Source organism: Melanerpes formicivorus, unplaced genomic scaffold (genome assembly GCF_026170545.1).
Source record: "Melanerpes formicivorus ecotype bairdi unplaced genomic scaffold, bMelFor1.0.p_v2 SCAF_226, whole genome shotgun sequence".
Taxonomy (NCBI): Eukaryota; Metazoa; Chordata; class Aves; order Piciformes; family Picidae; genus Melanerpes; species Melanerpes formicivorus.
In genome coordinates, this window is record NW_027142578.1 from 337,165 (window position 1) to 359,860 (window position 22,696).

At 49.3% G+C, this 22,696-nt stretch overlaps 2 protein-coding genes across 2 annotated transcripts; both read right to left on the reverse strand.

Annotated features, from left to right (window-relative positions):
* Positions 1–3,606: 3,606 nt before the first annotated feature.
* Positions 3,607–4,495, reverse strand: LOC137458153 (homeobox protein Hox-D1-like). Its single transcript, XM_068169839.1, has 2 exons — positions 4,069–4,495; positions 3,607–3,878 (listed from the first exon to the last, which is right to left on the reverse strand). The coding sequence occupies exons 1-2, from the start codon at positions 4,493–4,495 to the stop codon at positions 3,607–3,609; spliced, it is 699 nt and encodes a 232-aa protein (XP_068025940.1).
* A 6,205-nt stretch (positions 4,496–10,700) lies between these two features.
* On the reverse strand, positions 10,701–20,743 carry HOXD3 (homeobox D3). Its single transcript, XM_068169836.1, is given in 5 exon segments — positions 10,701–13,555; positions 14,016–14,244; positions 14,246–14,562; positions 18,037–18,120; positions 18,849–20,743. Coding segments are annotated over 3 exon segments (1,248 nt in total). The 5' UTR covers positions 14,513–14,562; positions 18,037–18,120; positions 18,849–20,743; the 3' UTR covers positions 10,701–12,803.
* Between the last annotated feature and the right edge of the window lie 1,953 nt (positions 20,744–22,696).

Consider the following 22,696-nt stretch of genomic DNA (forward strand, 5'->3'; position numbering starts at 1 on the left):
GTATATTTTTGTTTTCTGGCTAACTTTTGTGTTCTTTCATGCTCAAAATAAACCTGTATATGGAGCTTATATCATAAACTGGAGTCATGGGTTTGATTCTCATCAAAGCAATCCCTGTGCTGTTCTTGCAAGGGAAAACACACTCAGTTCTGCATGGGAAGCCAAATACCCATGCAGAAGCAAGTCTGGGTTCTTACCTAAGCTTGGTTTTCAGAGGTGTGACTTACTGTTATCACTTACCTATGCAAAGGATATGAAGCCTCTATATTCACATTCATACTGCTTAGAAACAGTAATTTTACAACTTTCTTCTCATTGGAAGCCTTACAAATCAATACTTTTGTTCTGATTCAATGCTTCTGTTTTCTGATGGGAATACATTTAAAAAAAAAAAAATTGTTTGTGTCCCTTTGTAGCCAATGGCTTTTTGAGCAACAGTCAGCAGGCAAAAATTAATATATGACTGAAATAGAATGGTCTTTTTGTGTTTGCTAATGATGCTTGAGGGAAAATAAAACCAGGAAATAGTATTTCAGTAATTTGTGATAAATGTTATGGTGGTGGGTATCTACTGAGGCAACTCTGGAATATTTGTTTGGACTGCAATAAGAAGTGTAGCTTGTTCTCTTTCCTCTACGTGAGTAACCTAGAATCTGTTTCCAACTGTGAGGCATCAATTTGAACATGTGAGACACAAGTCTTGGGATTAATGTTCTATGAGTGAACCTTAGACCTTATCTATCATTTATTTGACTCATGTGTGAATCCATGTATATCCCAGGCATTTTTATTTAATTACCCAGGAACTGGCACACAACTTGCATTAGCTCCTTCCTTTGGGTACCTTGCTGAATGAATGGTGCAACAAAGGAGTGATATCTAATCCTCATACAGCTAAAACTGCGGGGAAAAAAAGCTCCCATTAAAATGGCCATGTCACGTGAGCAGAAATTACACTTAATACTTAATACCAGTTCTTAGAATATAGTTGTGTTCATGCCAGCAAATCGATTCAGGCTGACATAAAACATTTGTAAGGTTTTATCTTAATTTGCAAGAAAATTTCTGTATATTCAGGATGTGTCATTTTGATGGATACAAAACTGTGCAATGCTACAAGGCCGGCACATGCATTTATTTATTCAGGAAAAAATACAGCATGAAAACATTCCTTATAAAACACTCAGTGTACTCTAATGGCCTGATCCAGCCCAACTGAAATCAATGAGAATCTTTCTTTCCATGTTGGTGGCGCAAGAGCATGTCAACAGTGTGGAGAACATTCCTCTGGCTTGACATGCCTAGTACAAATGTCAAAATCATTAGGAAAATAAAAGGCTGACAAACTGGCAACCCCACAGACATGTGACAAATTTGGAGGCAACTATAAACACAGCTGTTTTCTAAAGTTAGTGGGTGAGCCATATGCTTTTGGAGAGATGGGTTATTCTGGCTACATGTCTGTGCTTATTGCTTGATAAAAAAAAAGAAAAAGAAAGAAAAAAAAAAAAAGAAAAAAAAAAGAAGGAATACTAGCAGGAGACTTGTTTAAAGAGAACCTTAAAAATATCTGAAAAGGGTTGGTTAGAATCTGACTTGCCTTCAATATTCTATTTGCAAAATAAATTTTATTTACTTAAATTTTCATTAATTTTACATGATTTTGCTTTGCTTTACTTTGCTTTAAATATTATCTTCTCAAAAACAGGTGGCAGGAATATTATTTGCTGTTTTTTAATGAATGATCAGCCTGAAGTATAAATGCACAGTTGGTATCATTAATTTACTAAAAAACTGCAAACCACATTTTTTTGTTGCAACTGGTTTCACGCAAGTACTTTGGTCCTGAGAAGTTTTCAGTGATAAGCCACGAAGTGAACAAGCCAGTGAGATACGAACCGTAACACCACAATCAGAACAAAAATGTTCCTGTGTACATGCACAACTGCAAACCTCCAGCTTTATTGTACTTTCCAGGTACTCTCAGTATATGATGTGTAACCAAACGCTTCTCTCTTGGGAAGTCCCCGCCCTTAGGCACTCACTGCAGGGGGCCATCCGCTTGCTGAGGAGGCCTCCCATTCCTTCTCATCCCTGGACCTGCTGCTGTGGCATCATCCCAACGCTTCTACCCAGCTTTTGGGAACACACTGTTTCCCAGGGCTTCCACCAATCTCTGCTGAATCTACCATAGGCAGGGGCTTCCCAGTCCAACAGCAGAACAGAAGTCTTCACAAGAAGGCCTGTAAGCACTTTGGGAAATGGAAAGTAGTATGGAGAGTAAGTATCCTCTGCATTGCGGATTTTCTGACTTGAGAGCTCCATCTTCATCTTCTCTCTATGCTTCTTTAGCTCAGCAAGAATTCAAAAAAGACCATTTGTTGGTGTCTAGGCTTCCAGGCAGGACTTCTTGCTTACAAGTCCCCTGAGATCCACATTCCCTGGTTCTACAAATTGTTCTTCACCTCAGAGTCCAACAGCCCACAGAAATTTGGAGCAGAGAAAGTTATTCAAAATCATTTTGTTCCACAAATAAAACCACCATCCTGTAGATCCAGTATGGGGCAATCAGTTATTGTCATCCTTTTTTAAAAGGTACCTCAGGTAAAAAAACACAGGAATCTTCTTAGTCTTTTGCTAGCAGAGATCTGTTGTCAAACCCAAGCATCTTTCTGTGCTTAACAGGTCCTGAGGGTCTGTAGGTGGTAGGATTTGTTGCAAAGTGATTTAATGTGGTGCATTTCTCTAACCGTAAGATACAACCAAGCCTGAGAGAGCTGCATGATCTGAGAGTCTGGCCCTGGACATTGCAAGACTTTATGTTGTTTTGTCCCTGCTCAGACATGCACAAGAGGTGCTGGGAGCCAGCAGAGTAGCTGCTGACCTGTCCCACGTAGCCTAGAGCTTCTGCAAGGAAAATCTCCACACCTCTGCAGTTGGAATGGGAAGATATGCTTCTCTTAAGACTTTTTCTTTATAAACCTTTCTTCACAGCAGGAAAATGAATGAGAATAAATAAGCAATAAATACAAGCATAACCAGCCCGTGTTTGGTTTGTTTTTTTTTTTCTTCTGATTTTACAGAGTAAGGCAGAGGACAAGGGTACTTTTTTCAAAAGGGAATCTTGGACTCACTACTATGCCTGCCCCTTCCCATGACAGGAAGGTTTCCTAGCTTGCCCCTGCTCTATCTTGTCGGCATTTCTCCCTCTTTTATCTAGGCATCAACTCTGCTGAGGCTGCGGATCTCTCTTTTTAAATGTTAAACGAAGAAGGGATCGGGAGCTTGAGGTAATCCCCCCTCGCGCACCCACTGCCTCGTGGATCCAGGATTGCTGCTAAAGCTGCTTTCTGCTCTGCCCTGCGCTGGCGACAGCACCTGTTAGCTCCCACAGCCTCAGACGGCCCGACAGCGAGCAGCAGCGTTTGGGGCTGGCGCCTTTCTCTAAATCCTCATCAACAAAACCGGAGATAAATTGTGACAGGAGAAACAGCGGAGCTGTATCGCCGCGGTCCTCGTGAAAGGACACCCCGGGTCCTGCTGTCTGTAGCTTCCATCCCGGCCCCGACGTCCCCGGCATATCCCTCCGTGGGGGGCGCCCGGGCCTTATACGGGGCATCCCGGAACACCTGTGGGTTCCGTGGCGGGGGTGGCCTGCGCCTCCCTCTCCCGCTTCTTCTGCTTCATGCGGCGGTTCTGGAACCAGACCTTCACCTGGGCATCGCGGAGCCGCAACGAGCGGGCCACCTCCAGGCGGCGGGCCCGCGACAGGTACCGGCTGAAGTGAAACTCTTTCTCCAGCTCAGTCAGCTGCCGGGTGCTGAAGCTGGTGCGCGCGGGACAGGCAGGAGGGTCTCCCTTGCACGGTGCAGCGCCGCCTGCAACGCAGAAAAACACCGCGCTTCAGCGGGGGCAAGGGAAGGGAGCGGGGCGGGGGGTCGGGGCTGGGGCTGGGGCCGGGGCCAGGACAGGACTGAGGCAGAGGGGAGCCGGGATGAGGGGAGCCGGGATGAGAGCGGTACCCGGGATGACAGCAGCCCCCGCCCACACCTCACCTCCCCAACTCACTTCTTCTGGGCAGGCTCCGCTTCGCTCGCATCCACTCGAAGGTGCGGGGAGCCGCCGAGGCCGCTGAGGGGGCCGAGGGTGCGGGAGCTGGGGCGGACCCGGGGCAGGAACAGAATCGTCCCAGTTCCGTGCCCCCCGCGCCAGGGCAGGGGCAGGGACTGCCGGACTCCGGCGGCGTCAGAGGGAAAATGGACGTGGCGTAGCCCAGTGATCCGGCTCCTCGAGACGGCCAGTAGCCGGAGTCCGACGCCGCGGCGGGAGCGGCAGTGTACCCCACCGCCTCCGCGCAGGCAGGCAGCGGGGAAGGCGCGGCGCTGGCCGCGGTACCCAGCGCCTGGAAGGCTCTGTCCCCCCGCCGGGAGGGAGGCAGCCGGGCCTCGCGACATAGCCCCGGCGGAAGGGCGAGGGAAAAGTACCCCACGTCCATAGCCCGCGGAGCAGCCCAGGGCCCACCTGCCTGGGTGGGCAGGCGCTGCCGAAACTCCCCGGGACAGATCACTCGTTCTGAGCTCGCCGGAGCCGCTTGCCAAGAGTTTGGAGGGCGGGTGGGCCGGCGTTTTCCCGCTGCCAGGGCTCCTGTCCGAGGGTAGCTTTGCCCCCTCCTCTTGCCCTGCTGCCAGCCAGGCCCCCGGAGGTTCCCACAGGAGCCCCCGCAGACCAGCGGAGCAGCCGGCTGCGCGGCGGGCTGGGCAGACACCCCCCGGCTGTCCGCACTCGGGGCGAGGGGGCGGGTTGCTGCACCTTGCGGCTCTTGATGGTCTCGATCCATCAGATAAGTGCTCTGCAGCCTCTCAAACGCGATTCCCCGGGCTCATCCTGCTAATGGGCTTTCATTTTTCCCTTGACGATTCGGCACTGTTTGCTGCGCATTTGCAGCTGGCAGAGAGTGCTGTGAGTTGCACTGCCCAGCCAACATCCCCCTCCCCCCACCAACTTTTCACCCTCCCGGCATGGCAGGGACCAGAAACAAGGAGAATGTGAAGCCTGGAATGCAAAAGTTATCCTCTTTCCCTCGACGGCTTCAAGAGATACTTGGCCATCCAGTGTGAGTTACACTTGTGCTTGATTTGGGTGATGATTAGTTTCATCCAATTCCTCAATTGATAACAATGTGTCAGTGCATTTCAGAGCAGCAAAACTTCATTGGACAGAGCATGCTTGGGCTTTGGCAACTTGGGACTGCACAGAAAAGGAGCATGAAGAAAGGCTACATCATGCTGTTTTGAATTCAATGTAACCTTCCAAGTCTTAAAAGGTAGATGTAGACTTAGCTGGGAAATGCAGAGGTGGTGCCCTATAGAAAAATATTTTATTTCTAAATAAAAGCGTGAAATTTAAATGCCTTCATCCGTTGTACAGTGCCTTCCACTCAACAGCCCAAAGAGCTCTACAAGCTCTTAGTCAGAGCTCAAATTTTGTGAGGCTGAGACATGGTGCTAACCACTTGAGGGTAAGCAAGGTACCCAGTGAAGGAAAAATTCCACTGTGTCTTTTGCAGATTTCTGAAGGCTGAGGTGGTGGCAGAGAAGGAGCATTGTGGGGAGATACAGTCAGACCATTTCACTGACTCACCCTCAAGTCTTTCCCATGGAGACTTGTGCTCTGCATCTCAGCCCCAGCTGCCCCACTGTTACACCCAGCCAACAATTTAGCACAGGCCTGATTTTCATTCCTTCAGGGGCCATGAGGAGGACTCATGCCTGGGACAGGCAGACACATGCCTGTAAGGACACAGGAGCACTTTTCTGCATATGGGCTCTGACCAGCAATGTGGCCTCTCAGCCCCCATTTCTCCCCAGCTCCAGACTATAACGCAATTCTTACAGAGCAAAGTCTGGCTATAGTCTGCTTTAATGTACTTGGGACTCAGTCTACAGACAGATCACTTACTGTAAGCCCAGAGACCCAAAGTTAGGTGTTCTCCAGATACAGACTTGCTCACTATTCTGGGCTACACTACCATATTTCATTAATAATGGGGTGCAGCGGTAGGTGGTGATGTATGAGTATCACATTTCCATTTGCAGAGTATGCATATATAAGAACAGTTTAAATCAAACACAGCTTGTCAGAAAACCTACATTTTGAGGGAGGGGTTAAACTTGGTCAGCACACCAATGGCAATCATATCAGTTTGGAAAATGTCATCTTCTGACAAAACAGAAACCAGCGGGCTTTCTCTTTAGCAGAGAAATGCTGTCCATGCAGGAAAGCATCTGTGCTGTTCAGTATCCCCTGCTGTGAAAACTCTTGCCCACAGTGAAGCAAACAGCCGTGGCTCTAGAAGAAGGCTGCTGCTTACTTGGTTCTTCTGTTTGCAGAACACAACTGATTTAATCACATGTAAAGCTGTGTTTTAAACACTAGAAGAGCTGTCCACGTTCACACCAACATACCACCTTTCCATTCACCCAGCTGGATTCTGTTACTGAGTTTCTTGTTCTTTACCTGTTTGCTTTTGCAGGACTGTTCAAGGATGAGAAAAGCAGAAATCAGTAGCTAAACACAGGCAAAACATCTCTTGCTGTTGTGGCCTTTGAGGGAGATGCAATTCTCTATGCTCCTGAATTTCAGTGTTGAGATTTAAATAGCTATGTTCCAGTGATAAGAAGTTGAGCCACCATGGTTTGTTTTTATCAAGAAGTCTAATCAGAAAAGAGCCCCTGGAAGTCAAAGGATGAAGAAAAAATTGTTTAAAAGAGTGGGAGGAACATGATGCTGTCAAAGCCAATTTGAGAATGACTGGGAGGTTTAGGGACATGTGGGCAAGCACTGCAGTGATGGCATGAGGTTGGGAAATGCTGCAGCAGAAACCTCGGTGAGAACAATGGACCAAACCAACTGCTGTACCACCACAGTTCTGGAAACGTGGACCACTGCAAAGCCTGAGACAGACACTGTGAAATAAAGACAATGTAGGAACAAGCCCAGCCAAAAAACCCTAAGCCATGTTGGGTGCAAACCTTTAACCAGCAGTGCCTTGGGGAGGTTGCTGGAGCAGCACATATGTTGAAGACAATGACAACCCTGAGCCACAGGGACCATTTTGAGGTGAGGCACGTTCCCTTTCCTCTCTGAAGCAAGCCTCCACCCTCTGTGCTTCTCACAGTAATTAACACACAAGAGATTAAATAGATGTCTTCCAGGTCCTCAAGATAATTATATGAAAGGTCTGGTTTGAGCATGACCTTGTCCTTGCCCCTCTGCTGCCAGGACACTTCCAGTCAGAGAGAGCTGGTTTGCAAGTGTACTTGGGGATATACACCCATGGTGTGGAGAAAGACAGGGTATGGGTGGACATCATGAAGAAAGGTAAGTTAACACTGATGATTTAAGCAGTGGCTCTGGAGTATTTATTTTGTACAATATGAATAAATCCAGGGATATACAGAGACGCCAGGGCAATGGGAAATATCCTGCCACACTGAGTGAGCCAGGCTCAGCTCCAGCACAAGCACAGCCCTTCCAGGCATACAGGGCCATTCACGTTCTTCCTAAGGAAGGTGCATTTCCCTCTACCACTGATATTTGCCTGATACAATCTCCCCTTTCCCAAATGACCCTTGGAACAGTTTCACCAGGCCTCTGCTCTCCAAGTATGTGAGATTAACTACAGATAACCTCTGCATGAACACAGAAAAGTCTTTCTCTCATTCTGTGTAGATTTCCCCTGAAGAGTGACTCCTCATGGGCACCTGTGCCGTGTAAATCTCCAATTCCTGTCCCGTGGCTGTGAATTTGACAGGAAGGAAAAACTACACATACCGATAACCCAGAGGTATCACAGTAAGCCATACTGTCATGTGCAAAACAGGGATATCAAAGGGGTTTTGTCCAAGATTTCTGCTTCACCTAGCCCTTTTTTCTCCCAAATATTCTAAAAGGTGGCCCAGATTCCTTGGAGGAAAGATCAAGGCTACGCACCTCACTCAGCATGGAGTTGTTTACTACCTCTCAAAATTTCTTTTGCAAGAAAAATTGTGCTTCAGTGAATAAAGAAGAAATGAAACCAGGTGTTCAAATTTTATATTCAGGAGTGTTTTCACTTGGAATACTTCCATCCTGTTGAGTATAGATCTCATGCTGCTTATGTTCTGCTTAGTGTTTATGGTCATTGCAACTGAGACTTTCTGGGGTTCATCCCAGAGCAGTTAAGGGAATTCCAGGACCCTGGGTTCTAAATGTGGAGGCAAAGGCCCACCTGTGCTCCTGAACAGTATCTACAGAGACCTGTGTATGTGCAGGCATGGACTTCTCACTGTGACCCCTTTGCATCTCAGCCTTTGTGACTGAAGGGGCCCCATCTTGTTCTGTCCTGTCTTGTGCTCGGGAACTGGACACTGCCTCTGCTGGCCAGGGTTTCTGGTCAAGTCCCAGCTGACTCAACAGAAGTAGGAAGAACCACAGCCAAATGAAAAGTGCTCATCACATGACTAATAACGCTTAATAGAGACAATCCTCTCCCTCCCCTACCAGCCCCACTCCCAGCAAGGACCATAACATACCCACTGCCACTGCTCACATGGGAATGGAGAGCCATTGCTCATCCACAGAGCAACCTGCTGCTATGTCCCTGGAAAGTGACTGCAGCCAACAGAGCTCTAGTTCAGTCCAACTTTTAAAAGTAGAGGTAGCCAGTTCATCAATATTTAACACCACGTGGTTCCCAGACAGCCACCACTGCTCTAATTGCCCCAGCAGCACCAGACCCTTTGTGCTGCCCATCTGGCTCCAGCTTTTGTTCCCAGGCAGGTCCTCAGCAGCAGTGCTGGATGCCTGGGTCTCTCAGATGTGCAGCATGCTGCTCTTCACTGGGCTGCCATTGTGTGTGGCTGCTGGGCACACACAGCAGGCTGGCATGTAGAATGATGGTGTCACAACCTGTAGTTTCTCCCTTCCCTTTCCAGCCAACAGCTGTCAATGAAGCACTGAGTAGCCTGGCAGCCCTATCCCCTTTACCCCTTTTTTCCCTAGTGGTCCCTTCTGTCCCTGGACCTCTCTGCAGGCTGTTTTGTAGGGCTTCCCATGGGACTGAAGGGCTGCAGAATCCTCCAGGTAAGTGGATCCTGCCTTCAGATGTCTTGGCATGGAGCTCAAATGACCCCAGGAACATCAGAGTGCTTCTAGTTGGTGCAGGTGGGCTCTATCTTTCTCAGCCAGCTTCAACCTGCCTGTTCCTGAGGAGACAGCCATGTGGGGTGTTCTGGAGATCAATGGACCAAAGTTTGGAGCCTGCAGTGTTCAACCCAGGAGTGCTAATGCCCAGTGCTAATGAAGCAGGAGACATTTGACTTTGTTGTCCCATCCCCACACAAGTGGCACCTGCAAGACAGTAGCATCCCTAGGAGATCCTATCTGTGCCTGCCTACATCCCCCTGCCCCAAGGCTGCTCACCAGGCCCTAGAGAGAGGGGCATGGATAGCACTCCTGCAAAAGGGCACCTCAGCCCTGCACTGTCCTTACAAAGTTAATACAAAGCATCATATCTTTTTTGCAGCAGGGAAACTGCTGTGGCCCCATGGCCTTGATGAGGCTCAGTCTACCCCTGAGAACTGCTGTTGGCAGGTCACTATCCCTGACACTGCCACAGTGCTGCCAGTATTTAGAGCCCCTGGTTCAGTGACCCTTTTATGAGTTTGAAGCAGATAGAGGGAGCAGGGAAGGAGAGGAAGGGGTACTACAGCTCCTATTTGTAAAGAAAGGCAGCTCTGAGATCAGCCCCAGGCCTGGCCTTGGCTGATGAGTTGTGTTTTAAATGGGTGACCAGAGTTCAGCACATCAGATGCTGTTGCGAAGGAGCTGAGTTCCTGTTGAGTGTGAAAGGGGGTTGTTTATAATTTATGGGTTTTAAATGATGGGCCAAGAAAAAGTCTGGCTTGTGCCAAAGTGTCTCTCCTCAAGATTGCTGATGCTTGTACAAACATTGTAAAAATGCCAGCAATCTCACTAAAGTAACATTACTTCTAATAATAAGGTTATCATCATGGACTTCTATCTTGTTACAAACAAGACATCTCTGCCACAGCCACAGAGGAGGAAGTGAATTTATTTACAGGAAGATTTCCCCTTTCACATGTTCCTCCGCCTCCCCCACTGGAAAGCAAGTCTGCAAACACTGTCTTTCTCTAATACAAAATAATGCAAAGTAACACCATGTTTGTGGTCAGGGTTCCTCTGAAGCCCTCTGGAGAAGCGCTATCTATAAACAGCCTTCTTTTTCTTAACAGATTTCACGATGGAGACTATAGTAGTGTGAGGCAGAGCAGGTACTTTTTGAGGAACAGCTCACAGAGCATGAAGGTGGATAACACCTGGGGAAAAACACACTGGATTTTACCTTGCAGAAATGGTGGTGCCTTTTGCAGATGCAAGCAGTGATGTGAAATACATCATGTTTCACACACAAAAAAAATCCTACATAGACAATGTCAGTTGTGGGTACATTGATTACAGAAAGTTTTGGAGATACATATATTTATGGAATATTGTGAAAGTGTAATTCATGTGTAGTGCTTAGCCTTATTTTTTGCATTGTTTGTATGTTTTGTTTACTCCTGGATGGAGATTCTAAGAAGTAATTTGTGTGAAAACTTCCACAGAAAATAACTTTAGGGCTCCAAATGGTTAAAATATGTCTCCGAACAAAGTAGTTTATTCTGTTCTGGTTTTGTTTACAGATCTACAACACATATATCCAAATTTGCTTGGGTAAAAGTGAAATTTAACAAAAGATACACTTCTTAATATAGCACGACATTGTTAAAATCTCACAGAGGGGAAATAAAATCCTAAGTAATATTTTGAATCATTGCTGTCCATCCAAACATAAACACCAGAAGACAAGGAAGAAAACAGGAAGGACAAAGAAAATAAGAAGAGTAAGAAGGTTGGGGGAGGGGAAGAAAGAAAGAAAATGTGGGGACTGAAGTTTTCTCTTGTCTGTGTTGACCAGAATTGGAGGATTTAAAGTATTTCGCACAATAGGTATGCCAGGTCTTGTCATTCGAGGATGGAGTAGGAGCTGCGGTGTTTGTCAGTCTGGGAAGTGGCTCGTCAAGACGATTTGGTGGGGGATACAGAAGTTCAGATTAATCTTTAACTGGCTACTTTTAAAAAGAGGTAAGAACAGTCTTCTCAGGGCAACATGTACCCTCAAAAAGAGACTTTAATGACAACATTTACAAAAGAAGTGTCTCTGTAATTCCAGCGAGGGATTCACACAGCTGTGTAACTAGAGAAGATGAAAGACGAGGGTTCAGAGCATCGTTCCCTTTTCTTTTTTTTTTCTTTTTTTTTTTTTCCCTTTTTTTCTTTTTTTTTCTTTTTTTTTTACCGTCCTGGCTGGGAGAGCGCGGCAGCACCGCCCGGCCAGTGCCTGCACCCGTCCCGGCGGCACCCTTCAGCTATGTGCATCTGATTGTCAATTTTCTTTCAAAGTTTATTTTTATGAAAAACAAGAGGAAAAGCTCGGGCTTCCAAAGATGTCTAAAAAATTGATTTATGGTTAGAATAAAGGCAACAGTATAAATAACAAAGGAGGCGGCAGCTGCTGCATGGATTGCTATGGAGACCCTAATGAAATTAGCACTATCAGAGAGGGTTATTTTTTTTGTGTGTTATGTTGTTGTTTTTTGGGGTTTTGTTGTTGTTGTGGGTTTAGTTTTGGTTGTTTTGATTTTTGTTCTAAGCTTCTAAATTCCTATTTCAGATAGAAAAAAAAAAATAAAGAAAATAAAATAAATAGCTCACCGAAATAGTAATATGTGCCATAGATACCCAGTCAATAAATACATGTTAACTTCATCGAGGTTTCTGTATTCAGGATTTGATCTGAAACAAGATGGCCAAGTGCCCTGCTTTGTGGATCACCTCCTCAAAGCAGCTGCACTTCCAGCTCAAGGTGGCTTCAGTCAGCCAAGCCCACTGCCAGCCAAGGCACCCAAGCACGCCAGCAGGGCCAGCCCAGTTAGAAATAAATATTTTAAAAATACTTTCTTGCTTTTGTTTTCTTTTTTTTTTTTTTTTTTTCTGAAGTTTAACGGCTCTTTGTGTGATGCCACGGTTTGTTTTACTCTATTAATTACTTACGACTTGCTGTCTTAGTTAATCCTTACATAAACTACAAACACCAGCCACTGTTACAACTGTTCAAGACTACTCTCTCAACTAGCTCAGACCGTATATACTAAATAGGTGAAATGTAAGTCACCACGGACCTGAATCGCTCTCCCGAAGTATTGGTGAAGAAACTCTACAAATACCCACATAAATACATTAAGACGAGGATAAATAATCAGTGATACAAAAATGTCTCGCTTAAAATAATAAATACATATCATTTAGTCCGATGCGATCCTTACGCTACGGAGGAATTCATAAATTAACTTCTCTGAAATAAGCTTACGTGCAGGCGAGTTCCCACTGCTCACGACTGGTCTAAAACACCTCAGCATGACGCGCTGCTAACACTACGGCATCTCTAAGACTTACCTTCAAGTACATTATTACCATCTTATCAGTCCCTCGGTTTGCAGTATATTGCACTGTCATGCTCAGAACAGCTCTAAGAGAAAGGCTCCTGCTAACGGACCTACTCGGGGCTGCGGAAGAAGGAAGGGAGCTGCTAGGGGAGACAAATCCACTAATACTGTTGGCACTCGAGAGCACAGTCACACTGTCCATTCAGAAAAGTGAGGTAATGGAGAGGAGACCGGGCCCCGCCGGCCGCCGCCCCGCTACAGATGCGTAAGCTTGGGTGCCTCTTGCATCCGTCCCTGAGAGGAGTGGTGAGAGGAGAGGTCCGTGTAGGTGGGGTGGGGGTCGCAAGGTCCATGGTGGTGGCCGCCGGGGATCTGCGCAGCACAGCTGTAGTCCACGCTGGCGGAGGAGGGGTGCTGCAGGTGCCCCAAGTTGAACATGGGGCCCGAGGCCGGCATCGAGTCCACGAAGTTGCCCCCGACGTAGACGGGGCTGCCCTGCAGGCTGGGGTTAGCGAAACCCCCGCCGCCGCTCTGCATGGGGTGAGGGTCATACTCCGCGCCTGCGTAGCGCTTCTGCTGCGGCAGGCAGCTGCTTAGCGGCGCCGTGTAGGCGGCCAGCCCGTACATGCTCTGCTGGGACTTGGCGAAAGAAGTGGGCGAGGGCGCGTCGTAGCCGAGGCTGTTGACGCTGGGGAGCTGGCTGGAGTAGCCGACGTGGTTTGGGCCGCTCAGCGGGGGACTTCGATCCGGGGACTGTCCGACGGGGGAGTGCATGATGCCTTTGGCTTTCTGGTCCTTCTTGTACTTCATCCGCCTGTTCTGGAACCAGATCTTGATCTGCCGCTCAGTTAGGTTGAGCAGGTTGGCCATCTCCACCCGGCGTGGCCGGCACAGGTAGCGGTTGAAGTGGAACTCCTTCTCTAGCTCCACTAGCTGCGCGCTAGTGTAGGCTGTGCGCACCCGCTTGGAGGCCGGCCCGGGAGGGCTCTTGTCCTCGCAGCTCTCTCCTGCAGGGAAGAGGCACAAAAAGTCGTTGGTTCCCCCCGAAAATCCCCCTCCCCCCAGGGTCGTCCGATGTCTCGCCACCACCCCCTCTCGCTGTGTTGGCGTGCGTGGAGGGGGCGCAGGAGGCCGGGGGTGGCCTCCCATCCATCCATCCCTGCCCGGCGTACACACTCCCCGCAGACGCCTTCCCTCAAGGATCCCCAGCGGCCGCCCGTCCAGGCTCTGCCGGGACCCGTCGGAGCAAAGCCCGACGCCGCTGGGCTGTCTGTCAGAGAATGAGGGCAGAAGCCCCTGGCCAGCCCCACCTGCAGCGCCCGGCAGGGCTGAGACCTCCGAGCGTGGGATGGGGGCGATGACAGCTGAAGGAGCAGGGAACAAGGCGCAGGGCTGCGGAGTTCAGCCCAAGAGGTTCAGCCCGGCTGCCCGGGCGGGCAAGGGCCCGGTGCGGCGGTGTTGGGCTACCTGAGGGGGCGCAGGTGCTTTTCTGCTTGGAGTTCTGCCGGGACTCCTTCATCCAGGGGAATATCTGCTTGCTGAGTGTGGCGGTGGCCGAGCCCCCGGAGTTGGGGCCCCCTTTGGTTTTTTTCGGAGGGGGCGCGCTGGGAGGGGGGTTGGGCGGAGAGGAGGGCGGCAGCGCCGGGGGCTGCTGCTCGCCGATGCCTGGGGGCTGGCTGCCCCCGGCCCCCCCCCCCGGCCGTCCGCATGCAGCTGCCGCTCAGCTCGCTGCCCTTGTGGGCTGGGGCGCGACCGGGCGCCGAGCCCGGGACGGAGCAGGCGGAGCCAGGGTACTCGCCGTCCAGGCCGGCCTGGCCGTAGGGCTGGTGAGCCGCGCCATAGGGGTAGGCGTCGGCCTTGCTGTAGGAGTAGCCCCCGAAGAGCCCCGCGTTGTCGTAGTAGGCGGCTTTCTGCATTCTCCTCTCTGCGATCGCCGAGGCCAGCGGCCCCCGCTCAAATAACATTGACTGCCGCCCCACGCCTCACGTCGTCGGCCCGGGCCACTCGTAGCCACCTGAGGAGAGGGACAGAGAGGACACTAAAAAGACCTTCGGTACGGGGGCGTCGGCTGAACGGCCGGACCGAGCCCGGCATGCCCCACACCCCGGCACCCGTAAGCTTCGGCTGGGCCGATGGACCCGGGGGCAGTAGGGCGGGAGCAGGGAACAGTGGGGAAGGAACAGTGGCACCAGGGAGAGACTCGGAAACACCAGGGAAGAACCGGGATACATCAAAGAGCAGGAGATAACAGAGAAGGAGCAGGGAACATTCAGAAGAAAATAACGAAGGGACATCAGAGAAGGAAGGAACTAGGAATATCAATAAAAGAGTAGGATATACCAGAGAAGCAGTAGTTGACAGCAAAGAAGGACCAGAGTTTTCAGGAAGAGAGCAACTGGCACCCGAAAATAACAGGGTCACCAGGCAGGATCTAGGGCAAACTGAAGCACACCCAGAGAGAGAGAAGGGCACAGCAGGGTATGACCGGGGGACAGTAGGGAGGGTGCCACTCGAGAGAGATGGTGCTCGGGAAAATGGGGACATATTGGCAGGACTTTCCAGGGGGCATTTTTTACTGCGTTTTGTGAGACGTTTTCGTCTTTGTTGTGTCTTTGGACCATTCCCTCACGCGTTTCGCTGGATCGGCCCTCCCAGTTGCAGGCCAGGGCTTTCAGCAACGTGAGGCAGCGCTGGCTGCTGTCCCCAGGGACCCATCGGCCCGTTCCAGCTGGGAGCCCCCCGCGCCCCCTCGTTCCCCGCCCGGCACGCGTGCGCAGGGCTACGCACGGCTGACATGATGGATGGAGCCCGGGCTGTGGCCGGGTAGAGGCAGAAAACCCCCGTCCCCTTTGTAAACCCGGCCTCCTCCTTGCCCTGGATTCCTCCAGAGTTAAAGTATAACTGGCGCCATTCACTCCCTTCACTTTGCACTATAAAGGAAGTCGCAGGTCAGCTCCCCTATTTTAATTCTGTGATGAATTAAATTCCCTCGCTCAACGGTTCTCGTCCTTGTTATTTGTCCCCAGTAGAAAGAACCTGAACCACTGGAGATCATTTTTAGGGGGTTCTCTTATTTTCCCAGCCTGGAGCCTTATGGCGCTCCCCTCTCCGCCTTCCCCGATTCCCCGGTCGGGCGGCTCACAATGAAAACGTACAATTCCCTTAGGGCAGATGTTTTGGGGCAGGGTGCTGTTACCGTTCCCCTTGCTGCTCCTGGAACTTGTCTGTATTTGTGGCAAAATATAAACTGCTCTGTAATTTTGTTGATGTTTTTTAATATTTCATGTTATTATTTTTCTTGTCGATTAAGAGTTCTCTTTGACATTTTTAGTAATTTTGTAAATTAGTACATACTTCACTTGGTAACGTCAGTCTGTAACTCAACGTATCTCAATAGTTCGTTGTATGTATTCAAGGTTTAAGCCCATTAACATACCAGAGAAGAGTAGCTAGAGATTTTGGAACAGTGTCCGATAATTGGCATTCTCCAGCCTACACTGAAGCAATACTACCAGAAAACTGCTCTTTCTCTCTCAACAGTTGGTACTGTCAGGTGCCGATGATCTGTTTTCTAAAATTCACCAGGAAACATGTCTGTGTAACTCAAAATAACCTTAGCGAGCTGCCATCCTCGACCGCTCTTTGAGGTTTATTCCCTATCTCAAACCGCCTGGGTTCTTTTCTTCCGTGAACAAAAGCTTGGGATGATCATCGAAGCTGATTGAAGTGAGAAAATAGCTATTTTCATCTTCCATAAATTTTTAGTTAAGAAATATCTCCAGAAATGGGCTATGGCTATTCAGATGCGTTTTAATACGCTGTGACCATCTTGTCGAGCCATTGACAGTATTTTTGTGCAAAATATTTCTATCACTCGTTTACCACTTCCTAACATCCACCTTTTTGGGAATTATTTGGACTGAAAACTTTTGTTAGCACAACACTGCCTTAAGCGTAGGCTTTTATGTGCCTTGTAAAGTATAGTTCCCAAAAGAATACACAGAATCTTAAGAAAGAATATTGCTGTTAAGCTGTTAAAAGCCTTATTTCTTTTCTGAAATACCAACTGCTTGTGAACTCTGCTTGAACCTAAAAAGGAGGCTATGGGCAATAAATCATATGGACAATGCTCAACTGTTTGGTGGCTCATCTTTAGATGTTAAAAAAGGGAGAGGGGGAGAGAAAGAGGGAGAGAGAGAGAGAGCTTTCCAGGGTTTAGTTTTCCACGAGTGCAAGGCCCGGGGTGATGTTTTTCTAGGTAACACCAAAGCCGGGTCTCAACACTTGGTGGTTTGGCCAGAAACAGCCTCCAGGGAAGTGGGGGAGAAGGCGGGGGGGAAGAGAGAGAGATCCAAATGGTGAGGCCGAGCATTGGGAGGTAGGTTTGGAGGCACCGAGAGTAGCAACTGCAAAGTATCCATGTCTGTGTTTCAGATTTCCCTTTCTCTTCTCCAGAAAGGTTAACCACATCTGAACTGTTAGGTGTTGTAATGGGGCTTTTTGTCCTGTCACTGCTTCTACCGCTTTTGGAGGTTGCCGACCCTCTCACGGCTCTGTCTGGGAAGCAGCCGGGAGTCCACGAGAGCCCACTGACACTTTTCCCTCGATACTTTCGTATTAAGCAGTTCTCTACTAAAACTTCCCACTACACTTAATTCTGCTTGGGATCAATATCTAATATGATACCGAATAAATAAGAGGCGGTGAGAGCGGCCAGCGGAGCGGTTATTAAAGCAGCCGGAGCTCTCAGGGTGCATATCAATGCACCTGTCATTGCGGTTTGTAACAAAATTTATGACTACTAGTGCCGTGGCAGTAACTGCTCCGGCCAGGAATGAAAAGGAAAACACTTCCCAAGACCCGGCACTTTCAGAAGTGCAAAGCAGCCGCGCGTAGGAGGGAGCCCGGCAAAAGAATCCCCGGCTCGGCACGTTTCCCGGCCGCCGACTCGGGCCAGCCCCGTATATAAGGAAAGGGCTGGAGCCGCCACTGGACCCGGCTGCCGCGCCGGGCCATGGGCAGGGGAGCCATACGACGGGAAGCCTCTGCCCTGGGCGGGCGACGGGGTACCCACCGTGCCTAGGGACTGCGCCCGAGGCGGGCTGCTGAGAGCACTGGAGAGTGCGGGCGGCCTCGCAGATAGAGACGTGGAAGGGGATGCTGGTTCTGGCACGGAGCGCTGGCCGCCGTGGGGCCTCGTAAATCAGCTACAGGGCCCCCACGGAGAGCCAGCCGCACCTCTCGTCTGAGTCCAGGGTTTGGCTGCTCCCCAATCGGTCTCAGCTCCCTCTGTTCACGGGCTGCTATCGAGGGGGTTTCCGAGGGCTTTTATGTACTTGGTGATGAGGAGGGCAGCGGCTCGGGTGTCCGCGGCACTGGAGCCTGGCAGCGCTCCTTGCTCCGCGGGCCTGGGCCTTTGCTGCCTGTGAAGGGCCCAGGCGTCGAAGGAAGAGAAAGGTGGATGGAAAAGGAATTTTAGAGAACTCACCACACTTATGTTTTTTCTTGATTTTTGACTTTAACTGTGTGAGTAGGATCTTCAGGCTCCTTTGGAAAATCCGTGGACGCCGACCTGCAACAGAAGTGAGAATTCTCAGCGGAAACTGCTTTGTTTTGAGCTTTCTTCCTTAGGACTTTGTTAATAAATGCACCTCTCGTCCGCAGCCCCTCACCGTGTCTCCCAGTCCACGTCAGATCTTTTATCAGACAAAGGGCAGACGCTTCTCTTCATTTATTAATAGCTCTTTGAGAGAAGCAGGCAGTAAACAAGAGAGTAAAACCCCCTGACCGCGGATGTGAATTCGGGCAGGGCCGCCGGAGGCAGCCGCTCTGCCGGAACCCGCGCAACGGCCGCGACCGCGGAGCCGCTCCTGCCTTCCCCAACGCGCAGCCCAGCCCAGGCCGAGGCGTGCAGAGGCAGCGCACGGGGCGGGAGGAGAGACCGCCATTGCGGGGAAGCTGCTGTCACCCAGCTCGGTCACGACCACCGCACCCGCCGCCTGCACTCACGGCCCGCGGGAACGGAGCTAGCGCGGGACTCTCTCTCCCTTCCTCTCCCCAGCTCCCATTTCAAACCGAGAGAAAGATGAGCGAAGAAAACCCATCGCTAAAAATGCGCCGCAAACATTGATGCTTTGAAATTAGTATTTCCCATTTAGCTATGTAACGTGTCGGCTCAGGACTTTACGAACTTAATAGTGCCAGAAAATCCCCCACAAAGAAGACCAGGTCATTATAAAGACGATATCTAGCCACCATAAGCCTTTGAAATGACCTTTGGCTCGCACAGCAATAACTCACCACTTAATGAACAACCAACGGAAGCGCCTCCAATAGCTCACAACATAACAGACCTTACAACCTTCCACCAAGTCTTCTCTCTCCCTACCTACACCCAGTAGGATGCAACATTCCCCCTCCAAATCATCTTAATTTATGCTGGCAAACTGGAGTTAGGGAAGTGGAGCTTCATGATTACACATGATGCTCGTTCAGGTTCTTGGCCCGGGCCTGTCCCGGTAACGTCTTATATAATACATTCACGTGGGCGTGCGTCAACTTTAAGTGCTTTATTTTTTTTTTTTTTTTAAAGACAGTTCATTAGAAATAGCACTTTACAGGGTGCATGAAGGCAGCGTAAATTGGGTTGCACCTTAGCCCCTGAGCGAAGAGATCATAATATTGCAAACCGAGTCATTGTTAGCCGATGTTGATTAACACGGTAAGTTTTCATTTTGTGCCTGATTAATTATCGACTTCTCGTCCCTTTCCGAAGCAGCTCCTCAGCATCACAAGCAATAGTTTTCTTGCTCTAGACATGCTTTACTTGGCGAGAGGTTGGTCAACTACTCACACTTCCACAGCCACAGGAATACCCCGCGAAGTTTTTTATTTGTTTGTTTATTTGTTTGGGGTTTTTTTTTTTGCAAATATGGGAACCCGGGAAAGACGGGGTTCTGCTCTGCTCCCAGTGCCGTTCTTGCAGAGCCAGCCTCCGAAAAGAAGTTGCTAGAGCTAAGCCCAGGAAAATCTTTAGAATTATTTAGGTATGGACTCAATATAGGTATTATTGAAATTTTAGGTGAAGTTATAAGTGACTGCTTCCATCGAGCCAAATGAAATGCTTCTTTCAGTAATTGGATTCAGCTGACTAACTTGGCAGGCCAGCAGCTTGGAGGCATACGGCTAAGAAAAATGTTCACTGCCTTTAACTTCTGATCGAGCAGAGCATCACGTAACAAGAACAAAAAAAAAAATCCCATCCCAACTTTCTCTCCTCCTCACCTCCCTGTCCTGTTTCCCGCGAGGCATCTCGGCCTCCGCTGAGGACTCGCCCGAGTGACTCGGAGCAGACAAGGGTTCCTACACTCCTGTTTGCCAGCACAAAGTAGAGCTTTACGCGGGGGCTAACAAACATAACCAGGAGTTCACCCGGCCTCCAGACAGGCCACAAGTCAGTGTAAACAGACGTTTCTGGGAGAGACGGGCTGATTCCAACATCCCAAGAGGGAGCTGAGCTGCAAGTGTTTGCGGGGAGGCTGTGTGCCCGTTTCCAGCCCCTCAGTTAGCCCAGAGCGGCACCGGTCCCCCCAGGCACCTTCCCACTGCCTTATTGATCAAACCGCTCAAATGCAGGGCAAGGAACTTCTCTGCAGATAAATATCAAACCGTGCTTCAAGCAGCGTGTGTAACTCGAAGGCATGAGCATACGGTAATATCAACAGTGAAACAATTGGGGGAGGAAAACAACAGCCTCTAAGGAACACGAATGCACAGCGAGGGGAAAGGTTCGTGAAGGCACTTGGCAGGAATATTTAAGAGAGGGGTGCAGGGGCTACATTACCGATGAGCCTATTTTAAATCACCCTTTACAAATCAACACGGCTACCCCCTGCCCGGTTATCCACGGCAACGCATTAGCGCGATGCTCAATCTTACTTTGGCAACGGGGGCATCTAGCAAAGTTTACTCTCCCTCGTTTCTTTGCTTATTTGTAACTCCTTTCCTGAAACCACCGAAAACTGGGGAAAGGCCAGGGATAAACGTCTTCCCCAAGCCTTGGGAAGGAGTCCACTTTTTATTTAAAGAGCATAAAAAAAAGAAGATACAGCTTAAAACATTCAAGAAAGTGGAGACCACTCCACGCATTTGCAGCCATTATGGGAAGAGATTGCAAACAAATTCCGGACAGTCTCTGAACAAAGGCGATAACGCAGCCCCTGTGGTTAAAGGTCCCATTTTGTCATGCAGTTGCTTACCTGTGTATCAATTTATCATAAACCTGGATTCCTCACTTTTCAGGATCTGCTCTTGCAGTTCTTAGCATATATCCTCCACCCTTTGTCTGCAGACAACACTCTCCTAAACCTGATCTTGCGGTTTTACAGACATTTCCATACACCAGAATTCCCGATAGAAAGAAAACAGGCTCAAGCTCAACTACCAATAAAAGAGAGCGACTGGAAATCGGAATTTGTTGGGCTTAAAAAAAAATAAATAAAAAAACCCAACACACAACCCTTTAGCCATCAGCCTCCTGGAACCAAAGGCAGCAATTGGCCGGCTCGTGTTTTGTTTGGGTTTTAAATCGTGCGGCCATTGATGAATTTTGGGGGCGAGCAGGAGAAACCTCTTTATAATCAGAAATATAGGCACTGCCTTAAAATGCGGGCACATCGGCCACGTGATCGCGGGAGACGCCGGCCGGGGCCGAGGCTGGCGCGCTCCCCGCTGCCACCCGCGCCCCCGCGCAGCGGGGCAGCCGCGCCGGGACCCGCGGGGAGGGCCGCCCCCGCACTCCGCTCCGCGCTCTACTCCGCGCTGCTCGCACTGGCCTCGCTGCCCTCACTGGCCGCGCTGTCGAGCCCCCTCTCAGCTCGCAGAGCTCCTCTCCGCACCACGGCGACCGGCGGTGGCCCCCGCACTTACGCGCCCTGCGGGCCGGCAGAGTCGGGGTAAAGGTGAATTCAGCGGGATGGTCCCAGGGCGCAGCAGTTCCCGGCGGAGAATGAGGAGGTATTTGGGATCGACTGCATCCGAAAACCTGAGCCGGGGGCAGCTCCGCGGCAGTTCTGCGCCGGGGCCCACTCGCATGAGCGAATTTTTCTCTTCTCCTTCTCCGTTACCGGAAAGATGGATATCCGGGATTACCCCTGTCTGGAGGCTAAAGAAGCTTTTGGGGGGTAGGAAAAAACAAAAACAAACAAACCACCAAAACCCAAAAACAACCCACACACACCGAGCCAAAACTCATGACATTTGTATGTCTGTGTGTTCGCTCTGAGTCTGCCTCCCTTCTCTGTGTATAAAGAGACACAGAGCAAACCCGACGTATATCCGTCATGTGTCCCCACAAAGCTCCCCAACAATCGCAGTTAGACAGGAAAAAGATTATATTAGCTCCTCTGTTTGATTTTTCTAACATATCTGTATCTATAAATACACCACACCTAATCTAACATCTGCTATGATTTCATTACCATCCAAAGCACGGGGATGTGACAGTAACGTATTACCTTACAATACTAACCGTAAGTGCATTGTAACATTTATCTAAATTACATTGTTTTTCCTGACTTTGCAAACCAGTTATAAAAAGATTGGAGTCCAGCGATGGAAACATAAGTTCAATGTAAATTACTGTGTACGGCTTCGGATTTATAATCCTATATTTCTTCAAAATGGTGCACTTAAATCTCGCCTCAAGTAAGAGGTAATGGTTCTTTATGTCCTTTTCCGTCAGCCATATATTTCGGCGTCTGGGTACTTTTGCAGAGTCCCCCGCGTTCGCATGTCTGTGTGTACATACAGCAAACCCTATCCGCACATACTTGTGCATACTTGTGTACATACACACAAAGACAAACAAAATTCTAGCTGCTGTTCAGTCATTTTGAATGACAGAGAGGTCTTTCACTTTCTAGACAAAGTGCAAGGGGAAATCTGGGCACCGGTCAAGCCAAGAGCACCAAGAGGATTCAGAAGAAAACGCTTTTGTGAGGGGCAGTTTGGAACCCCGTGGAAAAAGCCTCACAACCCCTTGAGTGTCTTTTCAGATTGTAGGACTAAAAAAAAAATATATTAAATATATATCTATATACACACATATTTATATATAGCAGGAGGGAGAATTTAATGTGAAATGGAGA